This window comes from Ictalurus furcatus, chromosome 3, assembly GCF_023375685.1.
Source record: "Ictalurus furcatus strain D&B chromosome 3, Billie_1.0, whole genome shotgun sequence".
NCBI classification, from domain to species: domain Eukaryota; kingdom Metazoa; phylum Chordata; class Actinopteri; order Siluriformes; family Ictaluridae; genus Ictalurus; species Ictalurus furcatus.
The window spans coordinates 3,511,910-3,531,487 of NC_071257.1; the positions used below are offsets into that span (position 1 = coordinate 3,511,910).

The 19,578-nt window shown below is 41.7% G+C and overlaps 3 protein-coding genes across 7 annotated transcripts in view; 2 read left to right on the plus strand and 1 right to left on the minus strand.

Moving 5' to 3' along the window:
- smoc2 (SPARC related modular calcium binding 2) overlaps nt 1-982 on the minus strand; it is a 37,708-nt gene extending 36,726 nt beyond the window's left edge. For both annotated transcript variants that reach the window (XM_053620413.1, XM_053620412.1), the window contains exon 1: nt 704-982. In XM_053620413.1, the coding sequence (XP_053476388.1) occupies nt 704-787 (84 nt within the window). In that variant the 5' untranslated portion in view covers nt 788-982. The remainder of the gene's footprint in view (nt 1-703) is intronic.
- A 3,373-nt stretch (nt 983-4,355) lies between these two features.
- eif3s6ip (eukaryotic translation initiation factor 3, subunit 6 interacting protein) lies at nt 4,356-11,371 on the plus strand. 4 transcript variants are annotated; one of them, XM_053620414.1, is made up of 15 exons: nt 4,356-4,476; nt 5,039-5,078; nt 5,320-5,533; nt 5,728-5,807; nt 5,906-5,970; nt 6,068-6,137; nt 6,230-6,303; nt 6,569-6,794; nt 7,625-7,779; nt 8,734-8,904; nt 9,094-9,227; nt 9,361-9,534; nt 10,140-10,329; nt 10,525-10,605; nt 11,029-11,371. In XM_053620414.1, exons 1-15 carry the CDS (start codon nt 4,450-4,452, stop codon nt 11,098-11,100), a joined length of 1,773 nt encoding a protein of 590 aa, XP_053476389.1. In that variant the 5' UTR covers nt 4,356-4,449; the 3' UTR covers nt 11,101-11,371. The 4 variants fall into 4 exon arrangements, with proteins under 4 accessions (XP_053476389.1, XP_053476391.1, XP_053476390.1 ...); XM_053620416.1 differs by having other exon boundaries at nt 6,569-6,740; XM_053620415.1 differs by having other exon boundaries at nt 5,909-5,970.
- A 2,602-nt stretch (nt 11,372-13,973) lies between these two features.
- dact2 (dishevelled-binding antagonist of beta-catenin 2) lies at nt 13,974-19,335 on the plus strand. The gene is made up of 4 exons (XM_053620418.1): nt 13,974-14,245; nt 16,305-16,437; nt 16,589-16,885; nt 17,071-19,335. Exons 1-4 carry the CDS (start codon nt 13,985-13,987, stop codon nt 18,924-18,926), a joined length of 2,547 nt encoding a protein of 848 aa, XP_053476393.1. The 5' UTR covers nt 13,974-13,984; the 3' UTR covers nt 18,927-19,335.
- Nucleotides 19,336-19,578: the final 243 nt, after the last annotated feature.

A 19,578-nucleotide genomic window follows, 5' to 3' on the forward strand; every position in this document is an offset into this window, starting at 1 on the left:
CAGATTCGGCATCGTGATCAAGACGTTCTCCGTCAGCTCCAGCAGCAGTGCGTTTTCCAGCAGATCACAATTTTTTTTATGTGAAATCTAGATCCGTTCAAGGTTCTTCGCATGTTCTTTAAAGTTCTACACGTAATCCTACAACTCAACGGTTCCCTATAGGGCTCAAAACATGCACTTTTATGATGATAAATAACCCTTAACTATTCAAAGAACCCTTCCTTTATGGAAAAACCAACAAGCATTTCACATGCGATTATGGGAAGGTTTGGATAAACAGGTGGAAGTGCATGAGCATGTTGACAACACGTGAACTAGGCCTACATGTGGGGTGGTGAAATGTGCATAATAAAAACACCTGCACATGAGGAGATATAACCGGGTATGTAAATTTCACGCCTTTAAATTCATCACCACCACCACCACCACCACCATCAACAAGAACGCTAAATCCTTCTCATAAGATATAGCTGAGACTGTTGTAGCATGCAATCCTTTATTTATTCAGTCATCTGTGCATGCTCTCCTGTCTCCAAAGTTCTCCTCTTCAGACTCAGCACCATGACGTTTTCTGACACACTAAGCACTAACTCAGTGTAGAAGAACTCAGAGAAGTTGGTTTGCGACACTATCAGACTTTCCTGTACTAAATGTTATCATCATTATCATCATCATCCTCACCACCCGCGCGTGCAGGACTCACCGTGAGCGCGGAGAGTTTCTGCGCGCGCGCCTCCTGAAGCAGCCCGAACACCACCAGCAGCAGCAGCAGCACAGAGTCCCGCATCCTGACCCCCCAAAAAAAATCTCTTCCAAAGTTCACTTTCTTCTTAATGTTGCTCCTGCAGCAACAAGCGGAATAGGATTTTCCCCCTCCTGGGTGATAGGCTGGTTACAGGTGAAGCTGGTTTCTCTAACAGGCTGGTTTGGGAAATGCGCAGTGCTTTTGCGCAGCAGGAATCTGAGCGGAGAGATGCGCTGAGCGGACACTGCACACCGCCTTTAGATACGATCACCCCCCCTCCTCCCCCCTCCTCTCTCTCTCTCTCTCTCTCTCTTTCTCTCTCTCTCTCTCTCTCTCTCTCCTCCCCCCGGTGTGAGTAGTTGGGGTTTGGTTTTTATGAATCTCTTGGATGCTGGTAGTTTAACGCAAACACTAAGTGGATACTCCTCTCTTTAGGTCCTTTCCCCATGCATTTGTTTCCAAATATGTTTAAAATCGAATTTGCATTTTAACACCTATGCATTTAATATCTCCAATTCTCACCAAAGAACACTAAAAGGTTGCAGTAGCATTGCAGCTTCCTGTAGTCTTTTGTTGTTTTTTTTTGCAAACAAAGGGTTTTTTTCTTTTTTCATTTTTCTCATCCCCCCCATCCCAAAAAAAATCTCAATAAGGGTTCTTCAGTTGTTCTTGAAGGTCTTGGAGGTTCTGTGCAAGGATTGTTTCGTATATGGGCCCCTAAACATGAACTTTTATGAACGTAGCTATTCAGAGAACCCTTGGAGAACCCATGAAGCCTTCTTGATTGCATGTTAATTGATGGTAACGTGCTGTACATGGTTTATACTCTTCGTTCTTTTCTCTTCTTACTTATTTATTTTGCTTTGATTTCGGCAAAGGTGATGTAAATCTAACAGTACTTTTTTTTTTAACAGCATCCTTAAGCTGCGGCAGCTGGTGATGATGATGATGATGATGATGATGGACTCTGACAACCATGTGACAACCATCTTCATTATTTACTAGAGCTATTTACTGTTGTTGATGAAAAATAAACTGAAAGTGAAAATTAGGACATCTGCTATAAGGAGGACTGAAGTAAAAGCAGGCTTGGGGTTCCTTGGGCTGGCCTACATCTGGGATTTCCAGTTTCTGTATTATTATTATTATTATTATTATTATTATTATTATTATTATTACTACTACTACTACCACTACTACTACTACTACTTTTTGCCTAAACTAAAGAGGAATTTAATTTGCCTCTTACACTGATTCAGTGTCTACTGACACATACCTGATGAAGGAAAATGACCTTGAATACTTTGGAAAGCAGCTGACTCGCTTAAACAAAGTTGGTCTTAGTGCTAAAATGTGAATGATGTTCAGTTGATTGAACATCTTGCATTAGAAGATAATCCCTAATTTACATCTAGCATTAGAAGATAATAAAAAAATAAACGTCATATTGAACGACTTCATATTGATAAACAAAGCTGTTAAATATTAACATAGATTTATAAAAGCAGATGTTCAATCGTCTGGTTGTATATAGGTTCATTCATATATATATACTAGAGAGAGAGAGAGAGGCCTATGTTTATATGTCCAAACGATTAAAAAAATACACTGGCGCCCTCTGCTGGTGGACGTTTAGTATTACAGTTTCTCAGGTGCAGCTCGCTTCCTGTTCCAAAACATTACTGCATCAATCTACCACAGGAACTATTTTGCAAAAACATTCAAATGCTTTTAGGAAATAAATAATTCATGTATTCATCTCCAGAAATCACCAAGCACACACAAATTCACACTCTCATTCACACCTAGGGGTAGTATTACGTAACCAATCCACCTACCAGCATGTTTTTGTAAGGTCAGAGGAAACCGGAGAACCCAGAAGAAATCTACACAGGAACGGAGAGAACAAGTGATACACCACAGAGACAGTAACAAGAGCTCAGAATCAAACCCAGGGACCCTGGAGCTGTGCGGTGGCAACTGCACCACCACTACGCCCTTCTAAAATATATTAAATCTTTAAATAGGGGGGTACGGTGGCTTAGTGGTTAGCACATTTGCCTCGCACCTCCAGGGTTGGGGGTTCAATTCCCTCCGCCTTTTCCAAATTGTCAATAGTATGTGAATGGGTGTGCAATTGTGCCCTGAGATGGGTCGGCACCCCATCCAGGGTGTCCCCCGCCTCATGCCCTAAGACCCCTGAGATAGACTACAGGCTCCAGGCTCTCCGCGATCCTGTGCAAGATAAGAGGTACAGAAAATGGATGGATGGATGGATGGATGGATGTTTAAATAGTTCAATTACATAATTTATTTATATCTAAATCCTATATCAAAATGACACACATCAAGTTGATATAACTTGTAATGGTTTTAATGGGATTTGTATTGGTTTGAATGGAAACTGTAATGGTCCCCATGGGTCTCTGCTGCTAATTTGTTGCCTTCTATTGGTGGCATGTTATGTCTAATGGATACCATTAAGGACCAATAATGGTAATGATAATGATTTTAGAGGTGGTTAGCTGATGGTCTGTAATGGTATTTGTAGTGGAAACATTAGAATTTCTGTGATGGTTTCTACTGTTGTTGTTGTCGTTGTTTTATATTCATCAGCGTTCCGATTAAATCCTAGATGCCTCTGCCAGGTAGTTAAGACCTGACCATAGACCTTTCAGCAAAAAATGTTGATATAAAACATACAACCAAAATGATACAGAAATACTACTGGACGAGTTTGGTATTTTATCTTAGGCACTGTTTTTTTTTTTTTTCCCAGTTAAAATCAATAGTTTTAATACATGGAAGGAGTCTCCTCATCATTTCACCACAGAAGGCATAGATTAATATTTCTATAACAGCACCTCTGTGTCAGGTGCAAGGCAAATCACAGGTTTATATTAACGCTCCAGTTGTATAGAAGCGTTTCATCATATCGTTCAACTTACACGGGGACTTTAATGGTGGTCTCGGCACATAACCTGCAGTAGGTCTACTATTAAATGGATTAATAACGTGCTGTTATTTATCACAGAAAAATGTATAATCATTGATACGGTGAAGTTTACTGTAAGGAGACATTTGTGCGACGTGGTCATCTATGGAAGGAGTCTCCAGTGTCAGCGCTTTGTAACAGTAAGAAAGTCTTTAGGACAGATGAGTTTGTTTCCTGGTTTCTTTTTGCGTTATTAACTGAGAGAGAGAGAGACAGAGAGAGAGAGAGAGAGACAGAGAGAGAGAGAGAGAGAGAGAAGAAAAGGTTGTGAGAGACGTTCATGGACGTTCCACCACATAAATTGTAACTAAAAATGGATAAAAAATTATGATGTATTGTTGTTTAATAAATTAAAATTTGTACATACTTTGCACTAAACACTTCAGGTAGTGATGTTATTGGGAAATAATCTAATTCATACTGTTTTCTTTGGTTATTATTATTATTATTATTATTATTCTTTGATAACAGCATGCTTCAAGTACTTTATTCCTTACATTATGTATGCTAGTCTATGGGTAAACTCCATACAATCCTCCACTCACTATCCCACAATGCTTTGCGTGTTACACAGCCTCTCCATCACCGGAAGTGACGTTCACCGCGCTTCCCTTTTCTCCCACTGCCGGTGGCTCGTGCGTGTTCGCGCTGTAGCACTCGGATTTATGCGTTAGCATTTAATCCGTCGAAAGACACCCAGGGCTTCATCATGTCTTACCCAAACGACGAAGAGGAGGTAAGATTTTATTATTTATATATTATTTTGCGCTCACGCGCCGTCCTGTTTAATGAGAAATATAAACGTGTAACGTGCACTAGCTCTCAGTAAAGATAGCATTTTAGCCACGGAGTCGTATTTTTTTCCCTTCCTGTATTCCGACAAGTCCCGCCTCCTCGCTCGGATTGGTTAGTAATTACCGGCCCCGGTAATATGATTGGTATAGTCACGTGTATAGGCATTACTGTCCAATCAGAGAGCGGTTTGCATGGTGAACGCTACCAATGCTATTTTACGAAGCGGGAGTTTGCGGAATATGGGTGGGGAAGTAAATAATGTTAACAATATGGAGAGAATGTACAATTGACTAATAAAAAGCATAATGAAAATGTGTGTGTGTATATATATGTGTGTATATGTGTCTATATGTGTGTGTGTATATATGTATGTATGTGTATTTATATATGTACGTGTATATATAGCTGCGCATTGAGCAAAGCATTCAGATTTATTGTTTATAAGCAATGGTTAAGCACTGTGCAAGTTAATAAAGCATAATTATGCTCTCTCTTTCTCTCAGTATGAGCCATACAGCTACAGTGACTATGATCTTCATACCGGTGAGTAGCTAAACTTCACTTGTTCCTCTGATAACAAATAATTACAAATTGTGAACAAAATATGCATGAGGCCTGTCCATGGGGCTTTGCCACCATCTTGAAAACTTTATATATCCTGATGACAAACCCCACAATGTCTTAAAAAATGGGGATTAAAAATGAAAATGTTCCTGGAAAAGATTTCCGGTAGTTTGGCTATAGCGCCATTAAACGCCTGTCTGAAATCCTCTCGCGTCTGCAGGTGATCCCAAAGCGGATCTGGCGTACGAGCGTCAGTACGAGCACCAGCAGACGTACCACGTCATCCCAGAGGTGATCAAGAACTTCCTGCAGTATTTCCACAAGACCATCTCAGACCTGATCGACCAGAAGGTGTACGAGCTCCAGGCCAACCGCGTGTCCAGCGAAAGCATCGAGCAGAAGATCTACGAGATCCAGGACGTCTATGAGAACAGGTTAAGGCAGAAACTTCTGGAAATCTTTAACCCCCCCTCCAATATTTGTGTTTATTTTCAGGTTCAGGGTCATAATCCTGTTGCTTTCCTCATTTCATCATGAGTTCCTTGTATCGCTCAGTATCCAGCACCCTCTTACTATCATTTTAACCGACTTTGTAAATAATTTCTCTGCCATTTTATTCGATTCCCAGCTGGAATAAGCTGACGGATCGTTTCTTTAAGACGTCTCCATGGCCAGAGGCAGAAGCTATTGCCTCCTTGGTAGGAAACGGTGAGTTATTTATTATTTCGTTGCTTATTTTTAATTTTGAAATAGAGATGATCCAGGTTACGGATTTAACTAAGCATCTATATTTGTCTTTTTAAAAGCAGACGCTGTTTTCCTGATCCTCTATAAGGAGCTTTACTACCGACACATTTATGCCAAAGTCAGCGTAAGTACTTTGGAGTTCGTTTTGCTGTGTCGTGGACTTTAACCTGGATGGCAGATTGTATTTTTCGATTAATATTTGTGTCGTCTGGGTCTTTTAGGGTGGCCCGACGCTCGATCAGAGATTTGAATCCTACTACAATTATTGTAACCTCTTCAACTACATTCTCAGTAAGTCCGAGACTTTTGTGTTTCCGTAACTCTGTGCGATTTGTTAATCGTTTAATTAAAGAAAGAACGAACTCTGGTTTATATTGATTTAGATGCGGATGGTCCTGCACCACTGGAGCTCCCCAACCAGTGGCTCTGGGACATTATCGATGAGTTCATCTACCAAGTAAGTCAAAAATGAAGCGACTCACCTTGCGTTTCACACTCTCTGGCGAGTTCTCTTCTGAGAACTGAACAGGCCATGGACTCGAACTGAGAGCAAACTGGTTTGAATGCAGATTAAGTGTACGTTTTTCCCAAGATCTAAATCAGTTCTGAGTATATAATTAATCCACCTTTGACAAATTAGAGCAACTCTGTTAACGGTTGTTTGTATGGTATGATTAATGCCCAATAATAAAAAAAGAAATGATTGCACCTTCTCTCTCTAGTTCCAATCGTTCAGCCAGTACCGCTGCAAAACAGCCAAGAAGTCTGAGGAGGAGATCGACTTCCTGAGGAACAACCCAAAGATCTGGAACGTACACAGTGTGCTTAACGTGCTGCACTCGCTGGTGGATAAGAGCAACATCAACCGCCAGCTGGAGGTCTACACCAGCGGAGGTGAGGGCAGTGGGGCTGTCGGGACAAATTCCACAGAGATCAATGGTCAAACTGGTAATGAAGCATGATGTAGGCTATAGCTATAAACAGTATTACTTAGAAACTGTAGAAGTGATGCTGTAATCGTAAAGACTGTCCTGTTCTCACACACAGCTTGCTCATATTGAACTCTCCACTCTTTTGACTTTACTTTTCTACACCTGTGTACTGTAATGATTTATAATCCCACTCTCTGGTGTTACCCAGAAGAGGACGGGTTCCCTTTTGAATCTGAAGTTAATTCGGTAATCATAAGTCTCGGTGACTGGACTTGGAAAGTCATTTTTGACGCTTTCTCGCAGTACGTCGGCGTTCTTTTCTGCCGGTGGAACGGAAATCGGTTATAAGATTAGTCAGGACACCGTTGGGTTTCTGTGTGTAGAGTATCGTGACTCTGTGTTTAGCTGCTGGTGAACAGGGTGATGGGGAAATTTGAGGAATGTGAGCCCTTTGCTGGGCAAACAATTCACACCTTTATAGCATTGGTATGAAGATTTAAAAAAAAAAAATACAGCACAGCTGAAGCGGTTTAATATTAAAACAATTTTATAACATTCCAATCTAGTAGGCTAGGTTTAAAAAAAAAAAATCCTTATGGAAAAACTTCAGATTCTTAAAGCCCTGAGTGTTTACTTTCAAATGAGACGTTAACCACTACCGTGACATCACAAATAAGTTCAGCGCTGAACACGGACATGCCCACATTTTTTTTTTTTCTTTGTCTTCTGGTGACAAACAGTTAAGATCTAGCTGAAGCCCAATGAATGAATTAATGATGTCGGTCTTGACATAATATTACTACACAATTCAGTGATCTGTACGTACTTGGTAACTGTGTGTTATAGGAGACCCAGAGAGCGTGGCTGGAGAATATGGCCGTCACTCTCTGTATAAGATGCTGGGCTACTTCAGCTTAGTGGGCTTGCTGAGGCTGCACTCCTTGCTGGGGGATTACTACCAAGCCATCAAGGTTCTCGAGAACATCGAACTCAACAAGAAGGTAAAAGTTGTTCAGAGTGTGTTCAGCTATGGTGTGTGTGTGTGTGTGTGTCAGGTCAGAAAGATCTGGTGGCTGACTTATGTAATACTGATGATCGTAAATCTGAATAAAATTTGTCGTACAAATTCTTTTAAGACTCAAATATTGACTAATTCAGGTCCTCGTTTCTTTTTCTCATTTTGTTACTTAACAGCCTTGATATAAAACGGATTAAATGAATTCTTTTCCATACCGAAATAGTGTAATGGTTTTCTACAAAATCTTGTAAATCTATTAAAAGGTCATTTAAAAAAAACAAAAAAATTTTTTGTCAATGAAATGTTAGTTTTCTAATGAAAGAAGTGAATGTTAGAACGATTATATTTTTTTTCGTCCTTTTTTTACCTTCAGATCAAAAGGTTAAGATCATGAGAATTATTTCAGTCGAGCGTCCACAAACTTTTAACCGGTATTGTACGTACAGTTTCCATCGTCTTTGGGAGGTTTCTACATGTGATCAGTCGAATTGACATGATTTTGAAAGGGGGGAGGGGGATGCAATTCTATATAAAAGCCACAGAGCTGACAAAATGTCAGAGCGAAAAAAGGAGGGGGAAAAAAACTGTTCCGAAATCTCTGGGACGCAGATCTGGGGTACTGAAAACTGTACACGTCGTGAAGAATGAAGAAAGAGGTTTCTTAAATAGAAGAAAAGGATCATGTTTTTTTTCCCTCAGTATTTCAGGGAAAAACACTTCATGTTGAATCAGTGGCCATTTTTTGACTTGCTTTAGTGAGGAATGATTTATTTATTTATTTTTATTAAGAAATACTTTGACATTTTTTGCTGATTTTAAATAAGGTGGTCTTGGTGGTCGACTCTTGGTTGGAAGATGAATTAGTATTTATCCTGCATTGTTTTTTTTCTTAAAACGTACATTTAAAAACGCACGGCTTCTCCTCTCTTCCACACAGAGCATGTACTCGCGTGTACCCGAGTGCCAGATCACCACCTATTACTACGTGGGTTTCGCCTATCTGATGATGCGCCGCTACCAGGATGCCATCCGCGTCTTCGCCAACATCTTACTCTACATCCAGAGGACCAGGAACATGTTCCAGAGGTCAACCTACAAATACGAGATGGTCAGTATATGTGTCTTTAACTTATTGAATATTTGACGTGCGTCTTCAAGGTTAACGATGAACAGAGGACCGTTTTACTGTTTGGTTTGAAAAATCCTTGAATGTTAGACGCCGTGTACGGTTTTCTAGTCCTCTTTATTAGCTCTTGGAAGTAAGTAACGTTTCACCTGCGTTGGGTTGTGTTTCCAGATTAACAAGCAGAATGAGCAGATGCATGGCCTACTGGCCATCGCGCTGACCATGTACCCCATGAGGATCGACGAGAGCATCCACACGCAGCTCCGAGAGAAATACGGAGATAAGATGCTGCGCATGCAGAAGGGGTGAGGCGTACACGCATATTTCAAAATACAATTTACAGCCGCATCGATGTATCAAATCTTCCGAGCTGGCCTCGGAGCATCCGTTGTGTTTTTATGAGCGTGTCCGTCGTCGTTTTTGCGCCGATCATTTCAGAGACCTGCAGGTGTTCGAGGAGCTGTTCAGCTTCGCCTGTCCCAAGTTCCTGTCGCCCGTCGTCCCCAACTACGACAACGTGCACCCGAATTACCATAAAGAACCGTTCCAGCAGCAGCTCAAGGTGTTCGCTGAGGAAGTCCAGCAGCAGGCTCAGCTCTCCACCATCCGCAGGTGTGTCTTCGCTTCATCGCTACTCCAGATGTTTCACCCCCTGAGCATGCACGTTATATTCTGGAGAGGAGCGACGTACTCAAGAGCTTTGTCGTTATGTGTTTAAAAAAAACTTAGTGTCTGATCTCTATTGATACGCTGAATGACGCGAGATTGCGTGCAGTCGGTTGGGTGGAACCCACACCAGTTGTGTTTTCTTAAAACCGTATGTTTATTTAGCTGGAAATGGCTTTGTCTACAATATAAAAGTGTGTGTTCTACACGTAACTGATATTAGCTGGCCAAATTTAAAAGGGGGACTAGCTTCTGGCAAATGCAAATTACTGTAAATCAAAACAGTAAATTTAATTCTGGCCTGGAAACAAGGAGGGAGGTTTATGACTGCCATGTTTGTGTCTCGTGTCATGAATTGAATTGCCTTCTACAAGAATTATCCAGGTGATTCTGCCTTCCAAAAGCCTTTCTGTAAGAAATAATTACCTAATTAGCCATGTCCTGAATTGAGCACTGGGGTAGCTACTTTGAAATGCCCATAAAAATCACGTTGTGGGTGTTTTTATTTATTACGTTGTTCATACACATACGGTTCTGTTGGCTGCCCGTAGTTTCCTGAAGCTGTATACCACCATGCCCGTGGCCAAGCTGGCTGGATTTCTGGACATGTCCGAGCAGGAGTTCCGCATTCAGCTGCTCGTGTTCAAGCACAAGATGAAGAACCTGGTGTGGACCAGCGGCATCTCTGCGCTGGACGGAGAGTTCCAGTCAGCCTCCGAGGTCGACTTCTACATCGACAAGGTGTGTGTGCGCATGTGGAAAGGATAGCAGACCTGCCAACCTTCACACATTCTGTGTAGGAGCTCCACGTTTTAACGTCACAGCATGCTTGTGTGAACGATCACTCAAAAATATGGCAAACGTCAGATGGGCCAGTCGAAATATGGATTTTGACCGGAGGGGAAAGGTTTATCTTTCATTTCTGTCTCTCGGCAGGACATGATCCACATTGCAGACACGAAGGTGGCCCGCCGTTACGGAGACTTCTTTATTCGGCAGATCCACAAGTTTGAGGAAGTAAGCATGTGTTTTTTTTCTCTTTCCCCCTATTATAGACCTTTTATTGATATGTCGATGTGGAATTTAGTTTCATAATTTCATGCTGTCTTGCCTGGACATGTCACAGCACAATGAGGGTAATGTGCGAGTTCAGTTTGCACTCAATTCAGAGTTTAATACCAAGCTGTTTTTGAGAGACACTTATTTTTGTCTGGACAGTAATATGGACACCAGATGAAATGCGTGTCTGGTCTGAAAGTAATAAAACTCCAAAACAATAAAATTTTTCGTTTACTGAAAATCTGTAAAATCGCCACAAAAACGTAACATGATGACACGAATGGCAGTTTAGCAATCACAGGATCTACTCTGTACCGTGAAATTGTTCGATAATCAGATTTAAAACAAGTTGTACTAACTTCTCTATGCTTGTTTTTGTAGCTGAATCGCAACCTGAAGAAGATGTCCACATCTGGCACCTCTGGCTCCAGCAATGCCACATCGCGATCATAAGAGTGCTCACTGAAATATTATTATTATTATTATTATTTTTATTTTAATTTTTTTCGCACTGCAGCTTCAGCAGAAGATGCATTAACACAACTCTGACATTTACTAAAAGATGAGCAGTTTACCTTTTCTCACGGATGGTGCAGATATGAAGTCTTTTAACTTACTTTCATATTTTCCATCCTCCAGCATCCGGTTTCCAACTTGTACACCTTTTAAGGCTTTTTTTTTTTTTGTGTTGCTGGGGAAAAATAAACAAAGTTGATGTGATTAATATACGTGTTGCCTCTTTTCTCCCCCGTGTCCTACCTTTCATTACTGTTCTTATTTAAATGATTAGAGATTTGGAAAGTTTTCCAGGACTTAAGTGGAAACCGAATTGTCAACGGCATTTCATCTGCAAACCAGAATTGATTTAACTTCATGAAGTTTACATACGTTATCAATATCTGTATGATGGCGAATAGCAAAATCCCTGAATACCAACAATGCTCAAGGTAATGCCAGTTTATAGGTCTAAAACAAATATTTACCGTTTTACATCAATCTAACTTTGTTGAGGATTTGGGAACCAGTTTTTGGGAACCAGGCTACACACCATGATCTCCAGTTACACCCTTGGAACGCTAGAGATCACATGATCAACATCATTATGGATCCAAACCAACTCCATTTGTGTCCTTCCGTTTCTAACAGAAATATGCCAAAGCGCGAGTAGCTTTACTCCCTGAGACGACATGAGGGAGAAACCATGACGCAAAATGGAACCCATTTTTCTTTCGGGTGAAACCAGATAGTGGGATTATAAATCGTCGCTCGTCTCCAATGACAAACGGTACTAAGTGTGTTGAAAGAATGTTCAGTTTGAGCATATTGTGAATAACAGACTTTATGATTACAGCAGCAGTTCTTGGGTCCAAGTCTACAGTATACAGATGAAATATTCCTCAATGAAATTTGGATAGAAACTGTGGGGTGTGCAAATCTCTAGGGAATCTATTAAAAATCTGATTCCAACTGTAACATTTGTTGCATTTTATAATAGTACACTTTTATCCTGTATATTTAATGTAGACTTCATATAATAACATATACAGACAGAAAATCTGAGATGGGAATTAACAAAGTGCATTTACTTTGTTGTCCTTAATTCATTTTTCTTTTTAATTGAGGTTTCTCACCTAATCATTTTCAAAATAAAATATAAACAAATTATAAGGTGACGTTTTGTCATCAGGTAGCTTTAAGGAGATCATTCGTAACTCATTTAAACCTTAACAGATTGCACACTTGGTGTGTATCACATAATTTTATGTTGTGACAGCTAGCTGTTAGCATTCAACTTGTTTAACCAAAATAAAGCTGACTGATGGTACCAACTAGTTGAATTAGCTAAAACAAGCTGTCACAACGCAAACTTGATATATATAAATTAATCTTAAGCACACAGAAACAGTTTTATTCAAACGCTAACGACTGTAGCTATTAGCATTCAACTGGTTTGTATCGTCAGATATTAGCATGCTAGTTAACTTTTCAGAAGTTAGGAATACAATTGTTGTTAGTCTTAGATGATATTTAAGTTGGTTCTTTTACTTAAAATGGTGTAAAAAAATAAAATAAAATAATAATAATATATTGATAAATATCTGATTGTTTATTTTGCATCGTTTCCCCCTACAATTCATTATTCTTACCGGTAGATGGCGCTTTGGATACATTTTGTTGATAATGAATTTGAAGTGGTGTTTTGAACATATGCTGGAACAAAGGCCAGAGGTTTAATCAGTAAGGAAAGTGTTCCAGGTGTTGCAAATTTGTACTACCATCTTTTCTAACTGTTTATCAATCAGCTAACACGTTATTGAGCCAACAGGACAAGTTTGCTCCAACTGAGTATAGTGGAGTGAAGTTTGTAGACACCTGATAATCACAGTCATGTGTGTTGTTGAACATCCCATTCCCAGATCTAGTACTCCTTTGCTCTTCTGGGAAGACTTTAGACTAGATTTTTGGAGCGTGGCTGTGGGGATTTGTGTCCATTCAGCCACAAGAGCATTAGTGAGGTCAGGTACTGGTGTCAGGGTGAGGACATCTGGGGTGCAGTTCATCCTGAAAGTGTTCAGTGGGGGTTGAGGTCAGGGCTCTGTGCAGGCCACTCGCCTTCTTCCACCATGTCTTTACAAACCTTGTGCACAGGGGCATTGTTATGATGGAACAGGTTTGGGCCCAGTGACGGGAAATTGTAATGCTACAGCATACAAAGACATTCTAGCGAATTCTGTGCATCCTGAGAGCTTTGTGGCAACAGTTTGGGGAAGAACCTGTGCATGTCAGGGGCAGTGTCCACATACTTTTGGCCATACAGATATGTTGCATAATCAAGCACTAAACTGCATTAATATTGCATTTGCTAATAATAAAGGCCATAAATTGCACTGCACTGAAGGCTCATTATGATTATTATGAGGATTATTATGAGGATTATTATTATTATTGGAAGCAGAGTCTGTCCCTATTTATTTTCCTTCTTCAGCTGTTTATTGTTAACTTGTGGACGATTCCTGTTGGACTTTTGGTGTTTATTAGTAACTTCTTGTCCAAACTCTAGAACAATATATGGAAGAGTGAGACCATCAATTAGATAGTACAAGCAGGATTATAAATATTAAAGAGCAATTTAATGACATTGCAACTTAAGACAGATGCCTTAACGAGGTGAAACCGCCACGCCCTTTCTGTGGGCGTGGTTTAGAGCCGCTGAATGTATCCGGTCTGCAACACTGACCTGCAGAACAGAGCGCGTGGACTGGTGGCAGCTTCACGCGCAGCACTTGAGCATCAAGTCGTCTCGCGTGAGGATAAAATGTTGAGCAGAAAATCGGAAATGTCTGGAAGTGCCGTCGTGCCTGCGGCCGTGGACCGCGGCAGGGTGGCGGAGAGGCTGCGGGCGGCGTTCGCCGGGCTGAAAGAGCTGCAGCATTTGCGGGAGAAACAGGGCGACATGGTGCAGCGCGCGCTTCGCATGAGCACGCAGAGAGAGCACGCGGGCAGAGGTGTGTGTTTACACCAAAGTGACGATGATGCAAACAGAGCCGAGGAGCAGCAGAGACTGGAGGCAACGCTCACAGCCCTCAAACAGCAACTGGTAAGAAAAATAAACAAACAAACAAACAAACATTATTTATTTATTTATTTATTTATTTAAAAAAAAGTGGTGATGTGGAGCACGAGCGTAAATTATAGTTAGGATTTGGAGAAACGTACTGTATAAAATGCACTATTGTAGGTTTATAACGGCATGAAAACATATATGCATGACTTATATGCAAAGTAACCATCTGTCCTTTAAAAGTTAACATGAGTGTCTTGAAGATTAGACAAAAATAAGTCTCGGGATTGATATTGTGCTCATCTTATTATTGACCCTAACCCAGAGTGCTTATTGGTGCGCCTGCGCAGCTGGGGGTGGTCATAAATCAAGGTTCCTTCCAAGGGATAGGGGTGGAGGGTGTGGGGTTGGCTGGGTGTCTCTGATCATTAACCTGCTTTAATTAGAATGGCCACAGAGAACCAAATGACCTCGGTTTGGTGACACAGGCTTGACCCCGTGATGTAGTCTGATCCAGCTCCTAACACACACAACCACATACAGGCAAATGGAGCTGGGGAAAAATATAGAGTTCCTATAGATTGCACATGACCTGATAAGAGCTAGAGATGGATAAAAATAGCGACGGATTAGAAGATCGAGAAGCTGGTCTCTGGTGAACCGTTTGCACTTTAGGTGAACTCATGTACTCTATTGAATGGGAGAGGAACAGTAGCTCCCCAAGGTGGAATTTGCTCCTCCAGAGGATGTGGTTCTGCTCAGTGAACGGGGAACTTGTTTTACGCAACAGTGGCCCCCAATTAAAGGGATTGAACCGCATGGAAATAACATGCGAGTCAAGCGGAAAAATATAAAGCTGGTTGATCATGCACGTGGTAGAATCTTGATATACAGTGAAAGTGTGATTGTACTTGGTATAAACTTACTCTCAGAGAAACTAAGAATGTTCCCGATTTGTTTGCGTGTAAACATGGCATAGTGATGTAAATAAATGGTAAGATGTGGTGCTTAGGAACCTGTTTGTTCAGTTCAAATTTTTACGTTAAATCACAACCATATTTTGATTACAGGTAGTAATGTGGTCATATATTGTGTGTATATATGACCATATTATGAAACTTTTGGGCCCCCCCAAAGCATCCCTCTATTCAGATATCAGTGGATGGTTATGGAATTTTCGAGTCAGTATTGGGCATACAGTGTTGCGGTTCAGTATTTGTCTTGGTCTAGTAAGGCTTTGTGTTTAAGTGTACATAATGGTCTGTGTTTCTCCGCGGGAGAGATGAGTGAACCTTCAACATCGCACCCCCAGGCCATTCGTTGTCCTTGCACGGTTAATGGTCAACTATACTCCTTCATTCTTCCTTTTACCTCCTTCTTTCCTTCCCCCAAATGTCTTCTAACTGCAGGAGGTCTGTGTCATTCATTAAAGATCTTTATGAATCTGCCTCTGTTGTTTTCTCTTTGTTTTCCTTTCTTAGTCAATAGAGCAGTTAAATGTACAGGACTTTGTATAGTCACATGCATGATTGAACTTTGTTTGCTTTCATATGAATGCCTTGCTAAGTGTCTTCCCCCCCCCCCCCCTTTTAATGCTGACTTTGTCTCTGGATATGTATATAGAAAGCTCATGTGTCATTCAGATTTGTTGATCACTTATTGCACCACCAGCAATATATAAAACGACTACAGTGTCTCCATTTCGATCCTGAGCTCGAGTTTCTGTCTGTGCAGAGTTTCACATGTTCTCCTTGTGTTTGTGGTTTCCTCTGGGTTTTCTGGTTTCATCCCACCTCTCAAAAACGTACAGGTAGAAGTCTAAATTGTCCCTAGGTGTGAATGTGTGTGTGCGATGTATTTGCATCCAATTCGGACTGTGTATTTCCACTCTGTGCCCAATTCTGTGTTCCCAGGATAGGGTCCAGAACCACCACAACACAGACCAGGATAAGGTGTTTACTGAACATTAATAAATAAATAAATAAATCATCGAGTGTTCATTATCTGTTAAATAACCATACTCAGAATTGCGCCGTTTTGGATTTTTAAATAAATCCGTCACTTCTATGCTAACCAGCATACACTTTGCTTGTAGACCCGTCTACGCAGGCAAGACGTTGGACTAAAAACACATCTGCAGCAGCTGGACCAGCAGATCAGTGAGCTTAAACTGGATGCTTGTAAAGCTTCTGCTGAACACCTGGAGAGCGACAGCCGGCCCAGTTCAGGTGAGCAGACAGACTGAAAAACTTGTACAATATATATCTTATTAATCCTCACATGCATGCCTTCAAATGCTCGTTACAAGGATGGAATTAGTAGCACATGTGAAATATTTATTTATTCGGTGTATCTAATAATGGACATTTCTTCATTTAGGGTTCTTCGAGCTCAGTGATGGTGGTTTGGGCTCTCTGTCGAACTCCTGCACATCTGTCTACAGTGAATGTCTCTCAACTTCGTCTCAAGCGAGCCTCCTTCCACTGTCCTCAGGCTTCTCGGCTGCCCACGGACATAACGTCCAATTACAGGCTGACGTGTGCCGTAGACGCTCTGCGGACGAGACTACGGCTCAGCCGGACATTCCGCGTGGCCTGGGTGTACGTCTGGGCAGCAGCGCAATACGCACAGGTTCCATCAGCTCGGAGAGAGCCAGACAAAGGCCTGTCTCAACAGGTGAGCATGAACATTGGTTGGTTAAATCATTATAGGTTTCTAAAATGGTTTTAGTCAAACCCTTTTCTGAAATTGAAACGTTCTAGTGTAGAGTTTCCCCAGAGATACAAAGCAAAGAACCGTTAGGTTGCTATATGAATTATTTTTATTCCAAGAGTGTAATGTTTGTTTTTTGGTTTTTCCAGGTGATCTTGATAGAGTGATCAGCCCTGGTTTCGGCTACTATAAACCTGTTGATGTTAAAACCTCAACCGTCCCCAGTAAGTCCTGTGACCCCACCGTGGATCCCAAATATCAGAGCAACCTTGTATCCCGCAATGGTACTGAAGTGTACTGCTACCCAAGCCCCCTGCACGCTGTAGCCCTCCAGAGCCCTATCTTCTCTCTCAGTGGAGATAAGGGAGGGCCTGTGGCCACAGATGCTCAGGAGAAACACACCAAAGTAGGACATTCTAAGGATACACTTCCCAAGCAAGAGCCAAGTGGCCCCAAACCTGAAGGTTATATAGTCAAACTGCTCCAACGTAGCTCAAGTAAGATCAGCCTCCAGAGTGAGTCGGGTGTGGAAAAAGGCCCGATTCCAAGTAATGTTGCTCAGGATCATGGGCTTTTTGGGTTCAGAATGAAGCAAGTGAATGATGACGGAGTGCAGGGATCCCTCCAACGGACAATAGAGTCCACCGAGAATCCAGTGAAGGATGGAAAGAAATCACCACCAAGACCTGCTAACAAAGAGCAAACGAACCTGAATAGCATTAGGGCAGAAGAATATAGACAAATGTGTCTTGTCCAGTATTCAGCAAGTACAAGGAATCAAAACCCAACTACAGTGACGGGTCAAGAGAAAGTGGATGAAAATGAGCCTAGGGATCGGTTTGACCAGGGGAATGGCTTTGAGGATGCATCAACATTTGCAAAAGCTCCTGAGAGGAGACCTAGCTTTACCTTCCCCAATGAGGAGAATAAAAGCAGAGACGGAGGTTGCACTCGTACAGCTAAATCGGAGTTCGTTTGCGCCCAGTTCGTGCCTGCAGGGTCTCAAAGGGTGAAGGTGCGTCAGGCAGACAAAAAGACGAAGGCTGTGAAACTTCGGAAGAGGGGTCATGAGAAACCGACAGGTAAGAAGCACCATCTGAAGCACTCATCTCGAGAGCATGAAAGGGATAAAGGATATAGCACTAAAACACGTGGAGATAGAAATCCAAAGCAATTCAGTGCAGAGAGGGAGTGGCTTGATACTCCAGTTATAGAGCCCAGACTTCGTTCTTGCTCAGAGTCCAGTCTTTTGGGGCCTGGAAATCCCTATGGCACTCATCTTCAGTCATATCGGCAGCAGAAACATGCCTCCAAATCCAACAAACTCCCAAAGGCTCAGTTCCCGGACTTGGAGAACCTATCCCGAAAGAAGCAGAGCTCTCAAAAATGGCCCCATGCTTCAGAGATTCAGGTGCCACTTGCTCCCCCAACCCACTACCAGAGGTCCAGGGAGGTGCCTATTCACAGAGTCTCACAAAAGCCAGGAATGGTGCGAAGTGTGAGCATGAGACCTCGCTCGGGTCACTGGGGTGGTCTTCCTCGTCCACTCCAGCCATCTTTGTCCTCTTCTCCTTACTTAAGCAATCTGAACTTGAGATACCCCCCTGCTCCTCTGTCTGCCCACTACCCGCCCAGGTGCGAGTCGGAATACTCGGCCGAGTGTGCGTCTCTCTTCCACTCCACCATCGTGGAGAGCAGTGAGGGAGAGCTAAGTGACTTCACCACCAACCGCTTCGGAGACAGCGAGTCCAGCCAGGAGTCTCAAACCGGTTCTGACTCCGACAGCAGCCTGTCGCTGGACGATGACGATCTGTATGAGGAAGATGATGACGAAGGAGGACTGGTGTGGGCTGAGGCTACCGTGGGCCCCACAGCCAATGGGCTGTCCGTCCAACAGCACCTTCGTCCTGAACCGGCTTCATGTCGCATAAAAGCATCCAGAGCACTGAAGAAGAAGATCCGTCGCTTTCAACCAGCCTCACTTAAAGTCATGACTCTGGTGTAGTCTTCGAGCTTCCTTCCACTGGTCAGAAGTTTACAGTAATCTTACTTAGTTTTTAAATGGTTCAAATACTGTATAAGTTCATATTGTCCATGCAGGTTTTTGGGAAAGAGACCTATATGTATCTTTATGCAAGGCACTCCATTTTTAAGACAAATTCCCATAAACCTCTTATTTAGCGTTGAAATGTTTGTCTGAGCGGATGTAACTGCTTCCAAGATTCTACCTTCACCAAAGACTACTCTTATTGCCCATCGAAGACAAAAAAGTGAAGCACCAAAACACATTTTCTTTTTAAAATTATATTTACACCCTGTATATTGTAAATATTCTGTTGATGTTTGTTTTGCATATTCAAAATCACCAAAAGTAGTAACCTAGTAAGAAGACACCTTGTATTTTATTTCTCAGAAGCCATTTTCTTGTGTGTAATTATCTTACACATCTGATTTAAAAAAAATTTTTTTTTTTTGCTATGCATTTTAATCTCCTTGCAAAATAAACGCTATTTAATGTTCAAATGACTCGAGACGTTCTTGTTCATTGGGAGGGGGACTTGATTATGCATTGATCTATCAGAATCTCATGAGGCAAAAGTCCACTGTGTGAAAGTTTGTGTATTGGGACGTTTGAGGCTTCATTGCACAAACTATAT